Raw genomic sequence first — 23,573 nt, 5'->3', positions numbered from 1 at the left:
ATTACACACACAGTACATCTGCCACCCTCAGCCATAGTCATCTGCAATACCTGACAAGTTGACCCAATAATAATCTGTAAGATTGTATACATTTATATAAAACAATACTTAAAAAAAAGATTTATAAAACTAATATGATACTGTGTTTATATTGAACTCTTCTCTCTGTGACTCGTTTCCATAAACAGGTTGTGTGGTCCGTGGTCAGACAGTGGAGAAGACGTTTCTATTGGTCAACAGTCCCAAATCCTCCCTCTTTAAATTCCACTGGATAAAGGCTATCCTTTCCTTAAGTGTCGGACATACTCTGTGTGCTAATGTACCAAATAAAACAGCAAATCATTGAATAGCTATGCGTGTTCTATAGACATATCTGTACCCAGCTGTGATGATACAGTCACATCAGTCTATGGCTCACAAAGTGGCTAAATGGAGACGACTTTATCCTTTGAAAAATAAACCAGTGTCCCCTTCTACTCTTTGTTCAAATCTGAAAGGCTAGCAGGGAAGAGAGGCCAGTGGCGTTAAAAACATAAAGTGAGTACCCGACAGGCCTGCTCCTTTAGTCCTTTGCAGCGGAAAACAGTCATTTTTCAGGAGCCTGCAGTCGTGAATAATGTCCAGCTCAGGTCAGAGACAAGTGGAAGTAGTCCAGTGACTTTTCCTCCTCCCTCCTCGTGATAGACCGCGAAGGATGTCTGTCACTCAAACCGATATCTCGTAAGTGGTCCCTCCGACACCTGTCACCTTCTTCACTCCGCCTCCTGGTTTGGATGTGGTGTGATTGGCCAAGATTGGGCGAGAGGCGGATCTGATTGGACAGCCATCAGGAAGGGGAGGGGAAGAGTGGATGGGGGGAGGGGTGAGGACAGGATAAATGGGTGCGGAGGTGAGTGGTTCTACTTCAAAAATAACAACAAACAAGCACAAACAGCAAAATGTTTCTCTACCATTGAACTTGTAAGGCATTTGGTAGCTAAACTTTGTGAGTAAGAATAGGACAAGGACAGAAAAGGCTACAGGAGTTTGGTTCGGCATGCTTTCACAGAGCTAAACACACACTGGCATGCTTTTAAAACTAATCATCCACACAATCCACCAACTGAAGCAATAAAACTTCCATACACACTCCCAACTGTTGAACACTTAACAAGCAGAGACTGACTGTAAACCGTGGAGGAGGAAAAGGAAGACTCACACAGATCAGGGAGGAAGAGGAGGGCTGACACAAACCAGGGAGGAAGAAGAAGAGAATTAGGAGGAAAAGGAGGAGGAAGAGTAGCAGGCTGACGGATCTGATGATGGATCACTACTCACTGTTGAGCCTGTTGCCCTCCGGCTCCTCCCCCTCCCAGCACAATGCCTCCTCCTGCAGGCCGAGGCTTGTGCTGAGGCCCCGCCTCCCCGATGTAAGACTGGGACTTGCCGAGGGAGAGGCCGCGAGGGGGCGGGGAGACAGGGGGTGATCGAGCCCCCGGTGAAGAGGATGAGGAGGAAAGGTTACGAGGGACTCTGGAGTCCTGGTTATGGTGGAGCAGGTGCTGGATCTCAGGAGGCCCAGAGGAGGGAGGGGGCGGGCTGACAGCACGCAGGTAGGCCCTGTGGGGGGAGGAGAAAGTGGCAGAGCCCTGGAGCAGCTGCCCCTCCCTCTGCTGGGCGATCTGAGCTGAGAGGAAGGGCGACGTGTAGCCCTGCAGCGGGCTACTGGGTGACACCACCTCAGGCTGGCCTGTGACAGTCGCTGAGGGAAACGGAGCGCGAGGCTTCTGCGGTGACAGCTCGTGAGCGGCTGACTCGAACTCTGGGCTCTCGGATGGTGTCAGAAGGCTGTCATAGGACAGGCTGCCATTCCGAGGCGTTTGATTGGCCAGGCTTTTGTAGCTGGTGTCTGTGGTGCCCTCTGATTGGAGCGTCGCCAGTGGGTTATGTGCTGTGTGCGCTGAGCGCAGGCTGGAGGAGCGAGAGCCGCCAGTGGACAGAACCAGAGAGGATGGGTAGGAGGTGTAGGAGCGCCCAGTCAGGGAGTAACCTGACATCCCCCCTGGCATCATCCCAGCAGTCCCGCCAGGGCCTCCGGGGCCCTCTCCCCTCTCCCCTCCCCCTCTGCGCGCCCCTACACCTCCCCCCACCACTGTGGTCCCGTCCAGGCTGCTCGGCTCCGACCGGTAGCTTGGCTGACGGCTGGACTGCAGGATGGAGGGAGATGGGGAATCGAGACTCTCCCCACGGATCATCTGAGAGGAGGAGAGCAGACAACAGACAGAGAGGGGGAGGAGTGTGATGAAGATGAAGGCAGGAGTGAAAAGGAGGGCGAAAGATGAAAATCATTATGTTACCTCAGGAATAGATAACATAGCACAATCTAGAGATTCTAACAGAAATAAAGAGTGGTGGGGAGAAATTGGATGCTTGACCGGTACTCTACTCCATCATCACACTACTGGATTGGAAACATTGACTGGCTTGAACAAGCACTGACACTGCATGTCAAAGACTAGTGCTGTGTATCAATTCGTGTACTTCTGTACTTACACTTGCTATTTTGAGTACATAAGTGCGTTCACACTATAGGAAAAAATGAGGTGCACTATGATGTTGCACTCATAACGGTCAAAAAGTTGTATGTTTACCGCTGGGTACTTCTCACCTTCAACAATTGCCATCTTTGCAGGCAGAAGGAGAGGGGCCATTCAAAATGGTTAAAATGTCGAGCAAGGAAGCTGCAGTGGTTGCGATTGAAACAGCGAACACCAAACTATACACATTCATCGTAAAATCATCATAATCAGATAGAAGCCATTTCTGGGTAAATTTATCAGTCTGAATTGAATTACTGTCATGTCCGCGGCTGACGATCACCAGCAGATCTAGTGAGCTTCCGGTAAGTGCATCAAAGCTGTGTGTGATTTGAGACAAAATTCACGCACTACGCAAGTAAATTATATCCAGTGTACTTAATGGAAGTGTACTAACAGAAGTATCCGAATTGAGACACAGCATGTGTGTATCAACACATGAATGGAAATACAAATGCATACGGTACATGAACTACACATTCCAGTCAATGCAGTCTCAGGGGAAAAGGATAGATCCACTCAAACACACAGAGACAGCCAGAGGAATACACACAGATGACACTAGCTGAGACTTACTGATCGACCGATGGCCACTGAATGATCAGTTCAAAGTAAAAACAAAAAAAGAGGGGCAGGTAATTAACCACAAAGGAAATTAGAAGGACGTGGGCATATCAGCCACCAGACCATCTGTTACAGTAATCTTTGGGGTATTCTCTGTTCTGTTCTCTTCACTTCTTCGTGTGCAATAAAGTTAACCACATCCCTTTAGGTTTTACAAATGCTTAAACATGCTTGCTATGTAATAATCAACAAGGTCGTATGTACATATATTTAGATTTACATGAGACTGTAGTGTGTATACAGTGTCTACGTAATGTCATGTGAACAGTTTATACCCAATACCTTGAGGTCTGTGCAGGTGTGTATTGAGGTACCTTGTTGGGGTGTGTGAGGGCAGTGTGGTTCCTTCCTGGGCTGTTGTAGGCTGGTCTGTACTTGTACATTGATGGTGTAGGTGGAGCTTCAGTCAATAAGCTGCTCTCTGAGTGGCGAGAAACCAAAAGTGACATTTAAAAAAAGACGTGTTTGTGATGAGAAAACAAACCTCAATCCGGTCAGCTTGGCTGCACCTGATGGTCCACTCTCAGATGTCAGGTGATAAACCTGCAAATACCTAGGCTCATGCTTGTATTATATTTTGTCTCACCCTCCGTGTCAGCACGGGGCAGGCCGGGGTAACGAAGCTCTGGCTTTGGAGGAGGTGGAGGCTCTGCATCAGCTGACTGGCTCTCCATCTGATCTAGACTGCTCTTGGACTGGAGACACACAAAGAAGCCATGTAAGCAGACATACAGGATCCGGCTGTGGTCAGGCTGACAATAGCACTGAATCAAAAAACCAACTCATTGAAATGGATGATGAGAACACAATGCAATATCATCTGCCAATGCACGCACATTGCAGGCAGAGTCCTTTGTAACCCGAGTGGTGTATCCTATTGTTTACCTTGCAATTGTTGCAATGGACGATGAAACCGTTGTTGCCATAACAACTACTTGGAGGGAGAAGTCCTGTTTCATAAACCATTGTTTCAGGTTTTGGCATCTGATAAAGTTTCAAACTCAATGATGTAATCAAACTATTTTCAGTCGGAATGCCTGCTTAAGCTGCTGCTAACACGTGGCCTTCATTATCTAGATGAGGTAGAGTTTTTAAAAAAAAAAACTGCAGCAGTCACAGGTTAACACACACATGCAGCGAAAAAAAAGTGCCCAGTTTGGCAAAACTCAACATTGGAACCAGCAATAGCCCATTCCCTCACTCACCCTGGTGCTGTGTCGGTCATTCTGGATGCCGTTGTCCAGGACCTTGGCTTCTAGTTGGGCCTCAGTCAGATGCGGTCTAAGAAAGGGTGGCTGTACATCAACTGCTTGAGAGCTCCGCCACCGGCCCATGTATCTGTAAGGGGGACATACATACATTTAAATCTAAATAAAACAAGCATTAAGCAACAGGACTAGCAGTGTTGCTCTATTGACAAACATTATTTAACTGCAGAAGCTGCTCACACTGAAGGCCTGAGCTCAAATATTCCGTTAACTAAACTGACAAGAGAGAACAATAAAAGAGAAGGCTGGAAAGTGGAAGTGGGGAGAGAGCAATGGAAAGAGAGAGGCAGTGGAAAAAGAATAATTGGGGAGCGGAGTGTTAAAGGAGGTTAGTAAACAGATGAGTGCAGAGGAGAGAGGAAGGCTGACCTGGGGGCCTGGGAGCTGCAGAGCACATGAGAAATATTCCTCACGCAGCCATTGGTGAAAGGGTTAACACCTCCTCGAAACTTCCCGGTCACCTACAGTGAGGAGGAAAGAAGAACGTTTGAGCTCAGATGGACATTAACATTAATGATAACAGTACAGATATGAAGTGAGTCTGAATGAATTAAATTATGTAGGATTTGAAAAAGGTCTTGTGTGTACCTGTTCGTTTGTGGTTCTACCACGGGCCACCAACACCATGTGGAACCCAGTCAGGCCAGCGACTGGGACAAAAAACAGACCAGCCACACACATTACAGCCATACTGCAAGGAAAGGGTCAAGGAGGAACACATGCAGCAGAGAAAAACAAAAACACCACCACCAGGCTAAAAATCACAATGCAAATAAAAAACGTGAAAAGAAAGTCCCATCATTTTTTCCTGCTTCTTTATGGCTACAGCGTGAACCAGGTGAAGGATACGTAACAGCAGCGTGTGGCGTGTCCAGCTGCTGGCGGTGGTGCAGGACATAAACCAAGCCAAAGCCAAACACGTTCATGATGTGGGTGGTAAGTGACAGCAGGAAGAGGAAGAAATAGCGATAATTTCTCCGACCGATGCAGTTGTTCACCCATGGGCAGTGGTGATCAAAATCCTGAGAGAGCGAAAGGACAAAAATGTGCAAGCACCAGTAAGGATACGACAGAGATGAACATAATGATGACAAACTACAAAATATCAAAATCAGACAGTGTCGACCTCCCACGCTCACACAGAAGACTAAGAATAGGACAGATCTAGGTTGAGCAGTCAAGTCACACAGGAGTTTATAAAAGATCACAAATTAGGAGTTGCTATTGAAACTAGAAGAAACACACAGACACAGACACACACAGACACACAGACACACACACACGTATATGTAAATAAATGAAGATAAAATAGAGCCCTTATCACACACTGTCCGATATACATCCCTGCATAATTATCCCTCATATTTGCCTAATACTGTGAAATTTAAATCTAATTGGGACACACAATACAAGCCTATGACACAATGCATGTGTTTGTGTGTATTTACCTCCACACAGTTGTCGCAGACTGAGCAGTGTGAGCAGCGCGGTGGGCGGTAGAAGCGGCAGGTCGAGCACCACTTCATGCGCACCTGGATCCCTTTGATCTCCACCGTCTTATAGAGAGGAGCGCGGAAATCATCCTCTTTGTCTTCATCCTCCTCGGCTTAAGACAACAGAGACACACACACCAAGACCGTACTTACTTATAATAATACCGGATCATAATGCCCCTGCATAATGTTCTACTCAGTCAATTATATCAGTTAATTTCTAATGGTTTCATGGTCATTATTGATGCTTCTTTTCATTCTTAGTATATTGGTCATGTTCTCAAAAGCCATGCAAATGTTAGCATGTGATTACTTAATTTAAGACTTGCCAACAAACATTGTTCACATGTATTTACCTCTGGGGAAAACTCCAGGGTCCATGAAAGTGGCCATACAGAAGTTGGCGAGGGTGAAGAGGAAGATCACAGCTATGTAGATGGGAATGACAGAGGATAGATACTCTGATAACCATGGACACCTGCAAAACATGAAAAAAGATGAAAAGAAAATTACATTTTGACGCCATAACTACTGGTCTACAATACATCTTGGTCTATTCAGGAGCAGCAAGTAGATATTACACAAGCAAGCTCAAAACCTTGCAATTGCTGGCAGTACACTTCCCATGTTTCAGCATTTTTAAGACTTTAAGACTCTGTATTAAAAACTTAAGAAATTGTAATAACAAGTAGCCCAATTTTTTAGATGAATAAATAAATGCCATAAGGCAAAGAGATATTTACACAAGAAATATGCAAAAACATTGTTAGTTACGGAGTGACACAATGTGCGTAAATACATGTGCACTCTTTGTACCAAGTTTGCATTTGTGTGAGTGTGTCTGCACATACGATCAATACTTACGTGAAGCAGAAGAAGAGGGTGGTAGATCCAACAAGGAAAGTGGTGGCTGCAGACACCGGGACATATCGGCTGGGTCGGAACGGACGGGGAGGAGCAGAAGCAGGGACACCCACTCCTCCACCAACCCCCCCACCACTGAAACCCGGCATCAGAGACGGAGAGAGGGAGAGAGGAGGAAGACAGAGAGAGGTAGATATCTATTGTCTACCTACCGTGAAGGGTGTTTTACAGGTCAAAATAGTGAGTATGGGGTTTGTTTGGGAGGAGGGGCCATGACTGAAGATTGGAAAAGAAAACACTATGCAAAGCAGCAAATAAATAGAAACATGAGGGAGTCTCTTTGTCCAGACACTATATGTCTCCTGGCACTAATATAATCACTCAAAAGATTTTTTTCATATTTAGCAATATTCAGCTTTACTTGCATGTGCCCAGCTTGCAGTAAATATTTAATTTGTGTGCATAATCTTAATAGAGGCTTATAAAAGCAAAACTATACAGGAGCAATGTGATACAAAAATATGTGTAGGTAATTCATAAATATTTTTGTATGGCTTTGATGTAACTGTATTTGGTGCAACAATATAAATAAATCTAATCTTACTGATCCCGGGCACCAATGGAAACCTTAACACTCCTGTGCCTGCAAAGCACAGACACTCACACGCTCTCACAACTAAAACTGGAGCAATCAAGGTTCCTCTCCACTCCTGAAACTCAGTGTTAACATTAATGCTCGTCACTGTGCTTGAGTTCTGATTATGCCTCTCAGAGAAAATGAATATAAAAACAAAAAGACCAGAAAATTAAAGAGGTAGTGGGTGGATAGCCAGCAGGCCAAGAGCAGAAGCACATAGAGGAGAACAGGCAGAGGATTGAGCGCAGCAGCTGCTGATAACTTCTGTGATTGTCCCGAGAGAGCTTATTTAGGCACTGGGTGGGTGGAAGAAACTGAGGATGGCGGCAGGAGGGACAGTTCCAGCGTTTCAAACTTAGTCAGCAGGGAAAAAACAACTAAACAAACAAATTCACTTTCTAACCAGTTGCAGGAAGCTGCTTAACAGCAAACTAAAGTCCAGGCGGAATACATTTTTCAAAAAGCTGATAAAAAATGTTTTTAAAAAAATGATGTGTAGCCTTGCCTTTACAAGTAAAATACCCAAGCAGAGTCCCCTGGGTCTTGTGAGACCCCTGCCTTTAGTCTTTGTGTCAAAACGGGGATAAAATCAACTCATTCCAAAAAGAAGCCCTGCGCATGTCATCGAGGTGTCACCGCACTCTGCCGGGTCTGGGTGTAGAGACCTCTCCCGCCTCCAAATTCTTTGCAGATAGACCTCCTTTCCCATTTTGCATCTCTTAAACAAAGCAACAGTGGTGTTACGCAGTCTGATGCATTTTAGTCCTTTTTTTCCCTCTTCGTCCCCCTTTCCTCTTCTACCCACTGGATCTCTGGATCAGCTGTTGGATGCCCCTGGAAAAAAATGTAAAGTAAATTTAACAATGACACAGTCAGTTGGCAAAACCTAATTAGACAAAAAAATTAAGTTTATTAAATGTATAAAACTAACACTTTAAAAGACCAAAGTCACATCCACATAAACTAAATGATCAAGGAGATAGTAAAGCAGTAGTTGCTGTGGAGCTTATGCTTAAACTGATATGGATTGTTTTTAGGTGGACCTTTTCTTAGGTGGCTAAAATATGTTTAGCTGCTACCCCTGTCCACAGCAGAACATTGCTTAGCTTTTGGACAATTACTCCTGTCTGATTCTTCAAAATAGGTGTTTGCAGATCTTCTTCTACTGAAGGAAATACACAGTATATTGTTAAGTGCTTAATACAACCCCACTCCAAAAAAATCTTAATGATCCCTTTAAGCTTCCCTGTCGAAGAACATTTCCTCGGTAGGTTAAAGGAGTTACCGAAGAGAAGCTGAGGCTTGACTGTGATTTCACAACAATCGGGCTGACTAACCGACTCTGTATGGTCGTTAAAAAAACCTTGCATGACACTGTGTGCCAGGGCTTTTCTCACCGTTACTCATAAACAGAAGAGTTGTTCGACAGCCTGCTATTGTTGAACACACAGCTGTCACCTCAATGCCCTCAGGTGGTCTAAAGAAACCAGCTCCCACTTCTGGAAATTGAAAACACCACGGAGACATGGATCTGTGACAAGCCTTGAACGCCTTTGGCACACATCCTCAGACTAACTCCCATCATCTCTAAATGAAAAAAGTAGCCCGTGCGGTGTGAACAGTGAAAACGGATCTGGAGTAACAGTGTAACCTGATAGTTTGGACACACCCCTCTCTTCAACAACCACCAGTACTAACAGATACAGAGCTGTGGCCGAGGCAGTGAATCGGCGTTGTTAATCATCTCACCTGCCCCACAACAAATCCCCCCTCGACTATAATGGATGTTAATCCTAAAATCTCCGTGTCGAGACTGTCATGTCCCCGCAACAATCTGCAGCCTGAAAGCTGCACCCATAAGTGGCCGGTAGAGCAAATTTAACCAGTTTTCCAGCAACAGTGGCGCACTAACAGCTGCCAACTGATGTGTTGACTTAACCACACCATTTGATTGACTCATCTTCAGATGATACGTTGAAATAGATGAAGCGTTCAACAACAGGCCAGGGCAGTGCTAGGACTCAGTCAAGACAACTCACGTTACCACAATGAACCTCGTTAACACACTTCACTTTATTTCCACTAAGTAACATCCGCTGCCATGTTTTAGCTTGATATTCAGTGTATTAAAGACAGATTTAAACACGACCCATACTTCAGTCAGTTAATCAGTTAGCTCTTACCTAGCCTCGAAAGTTTTTTGCGACACTGCTCAGTCCTTTACCACAGCTAAAAGAGTTAGCTAACATTACCTGGCTAGCATGGGCAGCTTTACAATCGCGGAATAGCTTTCATTGACGGCTGGCGAGATAAATGTAGCGACGTTCAGCCAAACTGTCACCACAAATATCAGGTAAAACAAACAGGGCGTACCTGATACCGAGCATGCGAGCTGTCTTGCCTGGTAGGGTGTGGGTCGTTACGGTCCTCCTTGAGTTAGCCGCTAGCAAACTCGTTAGCTCGCCTGCTAGGCCGACATCGGAATCCCGGAAGCAGTCCGTCGACTCTCAGGTGGGATGAACAGCCAATCAGAGAGCGAGGGGCGTGGCCTCAACAAACACTATGATAATAAAGTATGATAAAAACAATATGAAATCATCCCCCAAATTTATTGTCTTCATGAATGAATTCAAATTGTACTTAAAATCTCTAAAAAAATCTAACAATAACAAAGGCACAAAATTATATGATATCTTGAAATTTTTTCCCACTGAAATGAACAGTTAAAACTCATTCGAATCCCCCTTATTGAAAACAAAATTTAGACTGTTTTATCTGTGTTTTATTTTTTTATTTATTTTAATTTTATTTAAACTGCTCTGAATTAACAATAATTATGTTATTAGTTTTACTGTTGATTGATGTTCGCCTAGCATTCTATCTACACTTATGCAAGGTATGTACTGTGAAAAACGTGCCAGAAATGTTTTGTAATTTTCAATAAAGCATTGAAAAAAAAGTATGATAAAGAAAATGCAGATGGACGCAGACGTTCTTATTTAAAATAAATAAATACATACTTTCACCGTTATTTTACCAGGAACTCCAATTGAGACAGAAAAAAATATTTCACAAAAGAGGCCTGGTCGTACAAAAAATACAACATATTAAAAAATACAACATACACAACATGATATACAGTCACGGAAAAATATAAGTTTTTTAGAAATATTAGAAATTTCTTCAATTTGTTTTTCATTTTAATGCCTGGTTCATTTGTTTAGACAAATATAATGATAACAACCAAAATAGCTGATGAAGAGTTTAATTTAAAAGCTGATTTTCCATGGTTATCTTGATAATCACCAAAATCATTATCAAGAAAATGGCTAGATATCAGCTCTTAATTAAACTCAAACTCTTATGAGCTATTTTTGTTTTTATCATTATATTTGTCCAAAAAAATGTTCCTTTAGTTGTACCAGGCATTAAATAAATAAGAAAGCGAGGAGAAAACAAGGGTGGTCTAATAATTTTTTCCATGACTGTACAAAAATTCACAATAAAATAGAAAAAACAGCTATTCAAAAAGCGGTCTCTGAAGAAAAACAACGATATGCCTCCATTACCTCATTATCTTGGGTAAATAGCATATCCATTCTTGTGGAATTAAAAGTTTAAGGGTTGTACTTCCTCTTTCTCTGTTTAATTTTTGACGATTTTAAGACTTAAAGGTGAACAAAATTGCTCACCATATCTAAATATTTTCTTTTTTAGTTTGCTGCCTTGATTTTATTTTAATGCTCTATTTATCTGATTGTTTTATCTTTGTTGTTGATATTTTTTAGGATGATGTTACATCATTTCCACTGTTGTTTCCACTTTGTTATTCCAACCTTTTTTGTTAAGATTTGTTCATATTCACCTTTTTTAGGTGTCTAAAATACATTTCATTGCTACCGCCATCCACAGCAGTACATTGCTTTATTCACATATTACTTTATATAAGTTTACACCCCCCCCCCCCCCCCCCCCCACACACACACACACACACACACACACATTCTTTTTATCTTATTTTTTTTAGTTCTAGTGTAAGTTCTTTGTTGCTCCTTTTTAATCAAAGGCCACTTGTAAGACATTGTAGTTACTACATGAACTACACTAGAGAAAATAGATCCCTAATTGAAACTGCTAAAACACTAAAAGATCTGTGGATTAACTGGGTCATGAGCTTTGGAAATGTGTATGTTTGACTTTTGGGTGAACTGTTCCTGTAAAATATTGCACATATATCAACCTTGCAACACATTTGAAGGTAACATTTCCCTAAAATAGCTCATTATGCAACACTGAGGAAGAACACTTATTTCATAAATGTCCCTACTCAGCCCACGTCTGAAGAGATACCACTCTACTTCAGGAACTTAAAGAGTCAGATGTCTTGGTTGTGGGTTGTAATACTGGAAAACTCATTTAACAGATGGTTCCATCAAACTTCTGTGCCTTCTTGGAAAGTTCCACATTCATAAGTTAATAATAATTAGTCTGTGGGCTTTGCTTTTTTCCTTTTAACTATGATGGATAATTTTACGTCTACATAAATTCCGCTTCGGTCAAAGCAACGTTCAAACAAGTTGCAATCTGCAAATCAAGAAGAAGTCAAATTCCACCGGACTAAAGTGCCAGAAGTTTGCTGGTGCATGAAGTAACAGCATGGCACTATTAAAGATAAAACGAGTATTATCAAAAAATCTCATAGACATACTGAACCTGTGACACAGGTTTAGAAGCAGACACTGTGTCATTTGAGTCACCATTCCACCAGCTGTGATCCCATCTGAAGGTAGTTAACATGCAAATGTCACTAACAAAAGAGAAAATATTAGCTTTATACAAGAGAATAAATCAATAATGATGTTGTAATAATACCCAAAATTATCTAATTATTGTCCAGATAAAGTTGATACAGACCATCTGTGATTAAAGATCAATTAACTACAATTATAGTAAAAAAAAAAATAGAAATGTGAACATTAACAGTAATTTAACATTATTTATCATTTCCTATGAATAACAAAAGACTAGTACTAATGCGTAGTGGAGATTGGGAAAGGAGTCACAGTACAGTAGTTTGGTCAAACAACATCTTTTATAAGTTTTCACCACAGGTCCCAGATGGTCAACTCAATTCCTCCACAACAAACCCGCCTACGATAAAGCCACATCCTGCTGACTGAAACCAATGTTTTGAGCAATGGCACAGAAAAAAAGGCAAAGACGGCATGCTAAATAACACTAGATTAATGTCCTGCCACTATAAGTCTTCACCAACCAGTCAAGTTTAAGATTACATCCATGCCTGTCCAGACTCATATGTAGCCTGAACAGTGGACAATGATTCAAATATGGATGTTTCTGCAAAGATGCTTCAAATTCTAAAATGTGAATAATTCACAAACGCATGTTCAACCCGGCAGCACAAAAGATGTATAGAGTCACCACAGCTTAATGCTGGACACCCAAGATTAATGTCACCAGTTCAATATCTGACCAAATGTAAATAACGGTCACGAACTGTCCTAAGTGTTAAATAATGGCCAGAATAATGGCCTTTTTGCAGAATGTTATGTCACTGTGAAGCTGACGTTTTAACCTTTTGGATAGAAAATGTCATCACTTCATCATATATCCTATTAGACGTGTGTGAAATTTTGTCATTATTAGCCTATAAATTCTTGAGTTATGGCCAAGAACATGCTTGTTAGGTCACAGTAACCTTTCAGCACCAAATTCTAATTAGTTCATCCTTAAGACCAAGTGGACATCTGCCAAATTAAATTCCCTTCCGGCACTGTTGATATCGCATTGCTGAGAATGGGATGGACGGAGAACCTGATGACATAATGCCTCTGGCCAGAGCTGTCGCTGGCATGGAGGAATAAAAATCAGGACATTAATGAATCATGCAATATTTGCCTTGGCATCATAGTGTGTGTTGTTTCTATTTGAGATACTGTTACTGTTTGTAGTGTATATTGCATCCATCCTAATAACAGGCTGGTAGAATATTTGATGAACGGCCAGGTGTTTACTGTATACACAGCAAACAAGCTCATATTGTGGTGTTGAAAAACAGTTACTGAGATATTGGTGCCAGATGTCAAATAGGATATGACCTACAGTTCAGTGACTTTTGCCCCACTTACTGTAAGTCCAAACATACATTAACATTACAGGTTGTATTCAGCAACATAGAAGACAGGACATGTATTCTATCCACAGACACATTGAGATGTAGGAAATGGCTTTAGGGTAATCTTCAGGCTTAATTAAGTTATCAAGTAAAGACACAAATGTTTTTATAACCAGACCATTAGGTACTGGATGTATGCAAAACTATATGAGCTGACATACAGTTTGTATGTAGAAAAGGACAGAATAGAAAAACAGAACGTTTTGCATTAAAAACATTTATTACGAAAGAGAAAAAAACTGCTCATAAAACAGATTATCAGGAAAATATTCTCTGCACTGATAAAAAAAACCCATCCCTGGACAAAAAAAATGCCCAAACATTTCAACAGTGTGGTTTATAAACTGAATTATTATTTACAGCAGATACAAATTACCGTTCTTAAATCATTGTCTCTTTTGCCCCCTGTATACCCTACATAGCACAAAGAGACAGTTAGGAAACAAAAAGTATTCTCCCCCATTTGAGCCCCACTTCTTTTGCAACAGAGTCCTCTTCCCTGAAGTGTTACTTTATTTCATGTCCATAAAACGGATGTCCATGATGAGTAGAGTGTGTCTGGGCAGTGGTCTGGGCGCTGGGGACAACACTTTCATCACCTGCGCTTGTGTGTCCACATTAGTCACCACAATAAAGCCACACACAGGGCTCTCCACTATCCCCTTTCTAGCACCTTCCTCTCCGTCCTCGGCACTGCTCACGCTCAGCACATGATACGTGAGGTCTCTCCCTGGGGTTACAGGCACCAGTTTCAGCTGTGTGTCATCCTGAGACATTCCCAGAGGCAAGCACGAGTCCGGGATGGATGGTGCTCCGATCTTGTAGATGCGGACGTCTGAGAAACGCACTTCATATGAAAAGGGGTAGAAGGTCACTCCGCGGAAGCCATAGAAATACTCGCGGATCTTCTCATCCCGAGCGTCCCGTCTGCACTCCTTGGATCGCTCCGCCACCCCTCCAGATTTGGGTAGGAGCACAACTCGTACAAAATGAGGGAGGTCTCGTTTGAGTTCATTGTAGAGCCTCTCGTGGTCCAGCACCAGCACCACATCCACCTCGAAGGCAGAGGCACAGTGGACCAGAGCCTGGTATCCGGAGCCCTTCACCCAGCCGCAGGTGTTGATGATGCACCCTCCCACGCTCGCCTTCCTGTTCACCTCACAGCGCTGAGAAAACACCTCTGCCAGACATGACGTCAGCTACACATTATGAAAAAAGAGCAGATTAAACTTGGAAGAGAAAAACAAATAACTGATGACTAACTTTGTAGTTTGGCTGTGGGATTTCGTTTCAAATTGTTGGATTATGCAACAGCCAGAATGTTTAATTTCTCACCTTATTGTAAAGTTTGATGTTGGTCCCTGGGGTAGTAGAGCCAAAGTGGTACACCAAAGGAGCCTGGACTGAGAAACCCTCCTCCACGTCTGCCGGACGCTCAATGCACAATGCTGACACCGTCCCAGGCACAGACACCTGAGGAGCAAAATGCAGATTACACTTAATATTGGTAAGATTTGAGAGAGCTCCAGCACATTTAAAACAACCTTGAGAACACTGTTTGATTAAAGTGGACACAGTATTTATGGACAAATTAATAAAACCATGAACCTTGATGTTTAAAAAAAACGATGGCATGGATAATTACTCCGACTGCCATATATCCAAATGATTGGAAAAATGGCACTAAAACTTTTTCAACACCAGATAGGGCTATACTGAATGTCCTTCATAGATTTGAATGAAGCTTCACACGTCTGTAGTCATTTTTTTTTTACTTAATTGCCAAGGTCACTTTGCATGACTTCAAGATAACATGTCTCTGTGACAATGATAAAGACATTAATCAGTGTTATTCCTCTAATTTCCCTAGTCTGTGTCAATGTTTATTATGATAACTCTAATTCATCTTACCCCACTCTGTCCAACATCCAGTTCCACCAGTGTTGGCCTGCGGCCCACCCTTACAGCATAGCTTAATAGCAGGCGGCACACTGTTGACTTCCCCACGTCTGTAGGACCCACCACCATCACCTGAGGGATGATAAATTATTAAAGATCAATGGAAATACATGTACTGGTTTGTGGCAAGCTTAAATGGCATTTTCTTTTATTCAAACCTACCCTTGGCCCCCTCTCATTGTCCCGCTCTGCTTGTTTTCTCATCTGTTCCAGGGCTGCATGTGTGTTCAGGTAGAGCAGCATGGGAGTATCCTTGGACACATAAGCCACCTGTGGTGATCAGGGAGACACTGGTTATTTGAGACTCTCATTCATCAAATGTCAGACTCACAAAGCCACATAGGGTTACATGTGATACCATATCCTATCAGTGAGTTAAATCACCAAATAAGCCAAAATAGAACCTGCATAAAAATGTCACACATTTGCATGAACTCTCCATCAGGTGCTCACCTCTGGCTTCCCATAAAGATTCACACTGCAGCCTTGCCAGGTGAAAACTGCAATCTTGGAGCCTGGTCCGAATGTGTACTTCTTGTTGCGGTTCAACTCTGAGCCAAACACCTCGGCCATTCCTGTGAGGAGCTCCAGCTCAACTTGCTCTGCTGCGTCCCCTGCCTCCACCTCAAACCTAAGTTCAGTCTCCTTCTCCAGGTCAAACCTGTTGCTGACCTTCCCGGGCACTGGAGCATCTTCACTCGTCGTTTCCACACCCTCTGTTGCCATGACTGGCAAGAGAAAGACTATGTTACAAATACATGGCAATAATGGCATACTGAAAAAAAACCTGACATGCATATACAGTAAAAGTTGTCACAATGTATCTTAAATTGTACTGCTTTTAAAGACTATTTCTATTTGTATCAATACATTTCTTTCTGACTAATCATTGACATAATTTCTGTTACACAAGAGACCAAGCCAAAATGACGCCATACGGTACTCAACACACAGCCACATGAATAAACAATGTATTTACTATATTCACAAACAGGAAGATACAATAGTTTAGTAGTAATAAAGTATGAAAGATAGAGGGCGCAGTTTTTGGCTATCGCTAATGTTTTGAGCTTGACATTTTAATCTTCCTCCTTATTTAATGTTTTATATTAAAGTGGAGCGGTATACAAAAAATATTAAAGCGTTAACTTAATCTTGTCCTACCCACACAGCCAGAGTGTGATGACTAATGTAAACAGTAAGAACATTTTAACTCATGGCTCTGCTGCAGGGAGACCAGCTAGTTAGCAGTTAGCGACCCGTCGCTAACTTAGCTCTACTCGGCAGTTAAGAAGGAACGACAGCCTACACACGCTTTAAATGTCAGCAAACCACTCCCATGTTGTCAGATGAATCTCTGTGAGTTAATTATTTTTAGTGTATAGTACTTACGGATTAATTTTAAGCGTTTTTTGTAGGATAGAAAAATAGGCTTCCAACTGTTGAACAGCCAATACTGTGACTGGTCGCATGATGATGAGGTCACGACATTCGCTACCAATCACGTTCGACCGTCTCTTCGGAAAAAAAGAACACCACTGTACAGATTTTAGATATAATCCTACTATATGTTTATTATTATTGATATATATTTTTTTTTATTGATTCACAGTTGCGGTAAACAATACAATCAAAGAGACATATTTTCATTTTTCTATATAACCCAGGACCCACTCCACTCACCCCAGAAACCCTTACATCGTTATATCAACAGGTTAATATACCAGATCGGTTTAAAACAACAGTGCGTACTTATAAAGAAAATATATATAATAAGAAAATATATATTTACATATTTATACACACACACACATAGGTTGTTTGCTGCCTGAGTCTCTGCATGTTCAACAGATCCGCCCATCGTTCCTGGACTGGCCTGGGTGTATGGAATTATATCTAAGGGGGTTTATCGACATAGTCAAGTAGTGGTTTCCAGTGTAAGAAAAACTTCTCGGGACAAACTCTACAGCTGATTTGATTTTCTCCAGTTTTAGTAGAAATAATAAATCATGTAGCCAGGATTTAAAAGGTGGCTGGGAGGATTTCCATAAGAGAATAATTTTCCTGCGCGCAATCAAAGACGCAAAAGCTTTAACATTTTCCTGCAAAGATGTGGTGACAAGTTCATCTGGAGGCACTCCAAAACAGCTATCTGTGGCGAGAACAGATATGCCCAATGTGTCAGAGATAGATTGAAAACATGATTGCCAGTAGTTAGAAAATTTGGAACACGTCCAGAACATGTGTGTCAGATTGCAGGGCGTCTGAGATCATCTGTCACAAGCTTCAGTAGTCTTGTCTGGACAAAGTTTGAAGAGTTTGTCTCTGCTATAATGCAGTCTAAAGAGTACTTTAAATTGGATAACAGAAAGTCTGGCACTTGTATGTTTATTATTGACATGGTGGTGGTTTTGTACTGGAGCGCATTATGTTGACTTCTAGCACTGATATTGATTTCTAGTATTCTGCAGTTTAACCTCAATAACAAAGTGCAATAAAATGAATACCTCTCTGGTAGCATCAATCAAAAGCAAACATTAACTTTGTAAAATCATTATTTAGATCAAAGCTCTAGCATGTAATTACATCGGATTGTATAGATGTACATAATGAAAAACCAACCAGTGTAAATTTTTAGCCAAATTTCCAGCTTGTGTGAAAATAATTCATTGGACAAAGAGACACCTGTAAGTTTATGATATGGCTACAAGAGGTACTTCTAGGCTTTGAATGTCATTGAGCCAATAAGATATTCAGTCTTTCATCTTTCCTGAGTGCTGGGATATGTGTTCAGTGATTTAAATAAGTTATTAAAATAAATTCATGGTTTATGAATCCAACCCAGTACTGCAAAACATTCATGACTTTTTTCTAAACTTAAATAATAATACTCCTGAGAGAAACCTCCACACTTAGAAATGAGTTCTTGGCTTGGGTAAAAGTACAAAAAACACAGACACCCACAAAACAACTATCAAATAAGGAACATTTTAATCTTATCAAAAAACAGATATAAAAGCTTAATTAGTTGTTGAGGAATGGGACGGACACAGCAGGACTATGCATATGAGAAATGTGTTGGCTCAGAGATGCTCCACTAGGTGTCACCGTGTGTCCAGGATATGTGAGCTGCTGGAGCTTGGATCATCAAAGGAGAGACTGAGAATATCCCATTCGTCACTCCTCATCATTGTGCCTCCATGGTCAGATCTCCTGAACTCCTGGCTGCAGGAAAGACGAGAAGTTCTTTTGTTTAACTTTTGAATATAAGCATTTTTCTAAACACACCACTGCTGTGTGCTACAGCCTCAAGCAGCAGCAGTGTGGACACATCCACAAAATATGAAGTTGAGGTAGTTTTGATCATTGAGCATTGACTAAAACTAATTGGATGTGGTTTATTGAACACATACAGGGACTAGCCACTAGCCTGTGTAATTATATGTAATGTTAGTAAACTGTGGGCTGCATTTCATTTTCAACCCTGCTCATTTCATCATATAGAGGGGGTCCACACCACGTAGCCTCTGAAAGTAAGAAGCCTGTTAGTCCAACTGCGTCATTGCGTCATAAGCCCGACTAACAAGCAATTAACGCCTCCCCTAGGCTGGTGACTCATAAAATGCGAAGATTTGAAAGGAAATCCAAGTTTAGGCTATGACACATGGCTGGAGGGGGGGCGAGAATTTTACATCATATTGTAACAACAAAAGCAACAAAATAACTTTTTGGACATTAACTTTTCCAATATGAACTCTTATTAGCGTGTGTTTTTACAAAATGAATGTTAAATCCATGTTTGTTATGAGACTGAATTTCAAAGCATTTTGCATTTAATTAATTTTGGTCTGTTTCAATTTATTCAAGCTGAACAAAATTAATTAGTCAATCAACATGACAGTAAAATGCTTGACTAAATTCCCATTTAAACTCATGTTTTTCTTATTATGACAAACCTTCACTGGACGTTTACTCAGCCTTCAGAGCCTCCTGCAGAGCAGCAACGACAACATCAGGTTGAGGAAACTTCATCTTACGAGGCGGACCTTTCTTTATTCCAGTCCACAGAGAGGTTTCTTTAGGGATGAGAAGGAAGAATAGTGTCATTTGTAGGATCAAAATAGAAGCTAAGCAATACTATTTACAGTATGTGCTACTATTGCCTCCAGTAAAATTAAATGCTCTCAAGATGATTAAAGATGAGTTGAGTGATGCTCAAAGGGGTTCTAGGGCCCCTGCGCTTTTTGCCTCATATTAAAAAGTGACCTCTGAGTGTTTTGTTTTTTAAATAACATGAATAAATAGGGATGTAAAAAAATTGCGCTACAAAAACTCCACGGTATTTTACCGTACCCATTTTCTTGTAATATGGGGTTGTTGTGTGTGTTGAGCCTGTCGCTTCTCTGTCTGTTGCATCGCGCACTCGCCGCCAGAGAGATAGAGAGACAGAGTGAGAGCGGTCGAGTAAGTGAGAGGGAGAGAAGCCGTTGCCCCCTGGATAACTGAGGAGACGTGAGAGTAGAGCAATTTGGACCTGTGAGTTACGGTCTAACTAGTCGCCGTCCACTTATTCGCTTAAATATGGGTCATATTTCAGAAAAACGCCCTATTTTAGTCAATGTGTCAGCTTCCATCGGCTGCAGCTCTGCTGTATCATGGATCGTTTTTACCAGACGTTGGAGCATGGCGCAGGAAATCGTGTACAAAATACATTCTTTTTTTTCTTCCAAAATAAATTTTAAAAAATAAAATGCACCATGTTTACAGCGGATCATATTTCCCTCACTACAGGTCTGAGGTTTTAACATCACAAAATAGGCAGATCAACAGGTCTGCACCGAGTTGTTGTCCTACTTTCTTCTGTAGAGGAAGGTCTGGTGGCGAGACTATTTACCTACTACTCTTCTGGATTAAAATCAGGTGTTTTTTACAACCCCTATAGTGTGGGCTGTTTATCATGCCACAGTTCTGAAACCTGCTTTTCTAGTCTAGATATAAAGTTTATTGTGACTTTGCTACTACTGTGTGGGCTAACAAAATAATAATGATAATAATAGCTAATAATAATAATAATATAGTAATTTCAGCATTCTTGGGATATAAACTGTAGGTTATCTGTGTTTTAAATATTATATTATCATTATTATATTACCATCTGTATTTTTTAATTTTACATTCATTTCCATATTATGTAAAGGACCGGGAAAAAAAATTGGGACGCGCGTCCCTGGGGGACACATTACGTGTTAGATATGGGGATATCACATGTCTCATCTTGTGCAAATGTTATTCTCTCTGGTGGCTTTCCTGCAGGCCTGGTAGACACAGCCTCCTGTTGATGTTCAAACAGGGTATAAAGAGGCAAAAGAGACATTTACTCCGAGTACAAGATTGGGAAATATTTTGCTTTCCGCATTTATTAAATTAACAGATTACCCGTGAGGGAAAATTAAATTGTATTAAATACAAATTTGAGGTGTGTTTAATTAAATATGGCTATATCTGAAGTTTGCACTTATATACACCTGCTGTATATAAAGCTGCTGAAATGTCTCATGTCCTTGTTGGTCTTCCCAAAAACAATTACCCGATTATTGTTAAGGATCCATAGGACTCGCTATAAACGTTTTTTAAATGTGAACTGTTTTAATCGTCAAGGTGAGGCCAAAACTCTTATCCTAAGTAGCTGGGGCATTGCTTCTGGGAATAGCTAATTGATATTTATTGTTATCAACACCAAATTAAATTCCATTCACCAGGAATAAAAACAAACAAGGTCAACTGCAAGCATCAGTTAGAAAAATACCGTGTTTTTGTGATTTGTAAATCTAGTGAGCTGAATCTTCATTAGCCCAGACAAATGAGTAAAAATCCCGAACTGAGATACTGACCCCCGCCCTTCCCTTTGGGAGTTATTCTAGTATTTCTCCTTTTAGTCCTCACCTTTTCCTCCATCCAGCAGAGTGATTTCGAAGCTGTTCCTGCGGGGTTTCTCAGGGTTGAGGACCACAGTCAGTTCAGGGCTTGCAGCCAGGAGGGCAGCTTTCACCTCCTCAGCATTACGCCCATACACTCGTCAACTCTTACTGCCAGAAATAACAGCCATCATATAGACATCTGTGAGGTCTACTGAGGTTATCATAGCGGAGCTTGACTGCATATGATAAAGCAATTATCTACATTCAAGTACTGTCCATAAGTGCAACTTTGAGGTTCTTAAATTGAGTCCTGCCTTTTCACACTTCTACTGAAATGCATTTTAAGTCAAAACATCATGTTAGGTAAGAACTACGTGCAGCAAAACAAATACAATAACTTGAAAAATAGGGATGAACACTTGCAGTATACTTTACTTAACGTTTGTCCATCATTCAGAGCTGCTGCTTCTTATATTATCATACTTGTTTGATACCAAAAATGCATTCCCAACTTTTTCTGTCCTGAAAGCCCTTCCACACGGGCTCATGTACCTCTATATTGTACCCCTTCAATAGATGGGATGATTTTTGTGGCGTTGTCCTGTAATAATTTACTGCAGAGAATATAGAGGTTGATCTATGTCTGCACGGAAGATAAGACTCTTTATCCAGAGTGGGAAAATTCAGGCATGACAGCAGCATAAGATACAGACAGGGGAGTTTACATAACATATAAAAAATAAGACATTCACGTAAAATACTAACGTTATTATCAATATTGCACAGGGATTGTTGCATATTAAATAGATTAAATAGATATGTGACATGTATATCCATAAAAGATTTGGTGATCTTGGAAGTGTGTAGGATATTATTATTATTTTTGGTCAAGTCTTGCAACTGTATTAGTGTTATATTGATAATCTACATTAAAAGGCTTATGTTCAGTCTAATGAGTAAAAATGCATTCAGCAGAAGAGTTAAAGTTAAAGTATACTATAAGTGCCTATTTCACTGCAGCCTTTGATGTGATATAACTCACCAGTGTTCAATAACCACCCTTTGGCCGTCCTCCCCCTCTCCTTTGTCCTTCTTCTCCTCCACGGATGGTGTCTCCTCCTCCGGAGCTTCCGCTTTGCGCTTTGTCCCTCGACGACCTGAAAACGCATGTGATGTTTGTTTTCATAGCATCAATTACACTTTGCAGAATAGCTACTTAAGGGAAATGTTTTACATAGGTTTAGATATGGGGAGAGTCATATCTTTGAACCACAATTGACTGCCATGACCTCAGTAAGTTGTGGCTGGTGTTATATTTGTATCATTACGTCACACTGTTAAAATAATCACCCAAGTCATTTTTTTGGTTAAAATTGTTTTGTTTTTTTTGCCTAAATCATCTCCTCATGACGCCAGCCACCTATGGTAAAATCGCCTACATCCTCAGTTGATCAGATCATGTGATTTTACCCCTTTGAGATAATGGCCTATGTCAAGTGTGCGACTTAAGCGGATTTATTATGCTTAAGTCAAAATAAAATGTGACTTAGACAATTTTTTGAACATGCCTTTGTGACTTAAGCAAGATATGGTAACACTTTATTTTGAAGGTGTCTACATTAGAGTGACATGAGCGTGTCAAACATGACATGGGATGTGTCATGAACATTAATGACACTTTGAAGTAACATTAATGCTCATGATACTTGTCATGTCATGTTTCTGACAGGCTTGTGTGACTCTTATGTAGACACCTTCAAAATAAAGTAACTCCTGCTTGGTGCTTAACTCCTCTTAGCAACGAAGCTAACGGTAGCTTCATGGCAACGAACAGCATAAAAGAACAAGTCAAACCAAGATAACACCAGCTGTAACAAGTGTTATGACCTGACACACCGTACCCGTATATCAACAGGAAATAAGATACATCCCATGTCTATCGTGTTACTACGAAGCTTTATGTGTCCACAGCATGTATTTATACAGCAACACACCCACCTGCTTTGGACGCCATCGCTGTTAGAAGAATTTCGCGCGC

The 23,573-nt window shown here is 41.2% G+C and overlaps 3 protein-coding genes across 5 annotated transcripts; all 3 read right to left on the bottom strand.

Moving 5' to 3' along the window:
- Nucleotides 1–253: 253 nt before the first annotated feature.
- Nucleotides 254–9,973, bottom strand: zdhhc5b (zinc finger DHHC-type palmitoyltransferase 5b). Of its 3 annotated transcripts, XM_059345928.1 has the most exons (13): nucleotides 9,836–9,973; nucleotides 6,826–8,296; nucleotides 6,318–6,439; nucleotides 5,917–6,074; nucleotides 5,318–5,490; nucleotides 5,057–5,159; nucleotides 4,838–4,929; nucleotides 4,406–4,538; nucleotides 3,787–3,895; nucleotides 3,515–3,621; nucleotides 1,318–2,234; nucleotides 1,199–1,222; nucleotides 254–811 (listed from the first exon to the last, which is right to left on the bottom strand). In XM_059345928.1, exons 2-12 carry the CDS (start codon nucleotides 6,972–6,974, stop codon nucleotides 1,204–1,206), a joined length of 2,082 nt encoding a protein of 693 aa, XP_059201911.1. In that variant the 5' UTR covers nucleotides 6,975–8,296; nucleotides 9,836–9,973; the 3' UTR covers nucleotides 254–811; nucleotides 1,199–1,203. The 3 variants fall into 3 exon arrangements, with proteins under 3 accessions (XP_059201911.1, XP_059201910.1, XP_059201909.1); XM_059345927.1 differs by having other exon boundaries at nucleotides 254–1,222; XM_059345926.1 differs by lacking the exon at nucleotides 1,199–1,222.
- Nucleotides 9,974–13,859: 3,886 nt separating this feature from the next.
- clp1 (cleavage factor polyribonucleotide kinase subunit 1) lies at nucleotides 13,860–17,103 on the bottom strand. Its single transcript, XM_059346332.1, has 6 exons — nucleotides 17,010–17,103; nucleotides 16,071–16,345; nucleotides 15,780–15,887; nucleotides 15,570–15,689; nucleotides 14,994–15,131; nucleotides 13,860–14,857 (listed from the first exon to the last, which is right to left on the bottom strand). Exons 2-6 carry the CDS (start codon nucleotides 16,341–16,343, stop codon nucleotides 14,171–14,173), a joined length of 1,326 nt encoding a protein of 441 aa, XP_059202315.1. The 5' UTR covers nucleotides 16,344–16,345; nucleotides 17,010–17,103; the 3' UTR covers nucleotides 13,860–14,170.
- A 1,486-nt stretch (nucleotides 17,104–18,589) lies between these two features.
- On the bottom strand, nucleotides 18,590–23,571 carry selenoh (selenoprotein H). The gene is made up of 5 exons (XM_059346472.1): nucleotides 23,534–23,571; nucleotides 22,578–22,692; nucleotides 21,561–21,703; nucleotides 19,574–19,693; nucleotides 18,590–18,842 (listed from the first exon to the last, which is right to left on the bottom strand). Exons 1-4 carry the CDS (start codon nucleotides 23,547–23,549, stop codon nucleotides 19,587–19,589), a joined length of 381 nt encoding a protein of 126 aa, XP_059202455.1. The 5' UTR covers nucleotides 23,550–23,571; the 3' UTR covers nucleotides 18,590–18,842; nucleotides 19,574–19,586.
- Nucleotides 23,572–23,573: the final 2 nt, after the last annotated feature.

Source organism: Centropristis striata, chromosome 12 (genome assembly GCF_030273125.1).
Source record: "Centropristis striata isolate RG_2023a ecotype Rhode Island chromosome 12, C.striata_1.0, whole genome shotgun sequence".
Lineage (NCBI taxonomy): Eukaryota > Metazoa > Chordata > Actinopteri > Perciformes > Serranidae > Centropristis > Centropristis striata.
The sequence above is the reverse complement of the archived record's forward strand: the minus strand, read 5'-3'. Positions and strand labels throughout refer to the sequence as shown.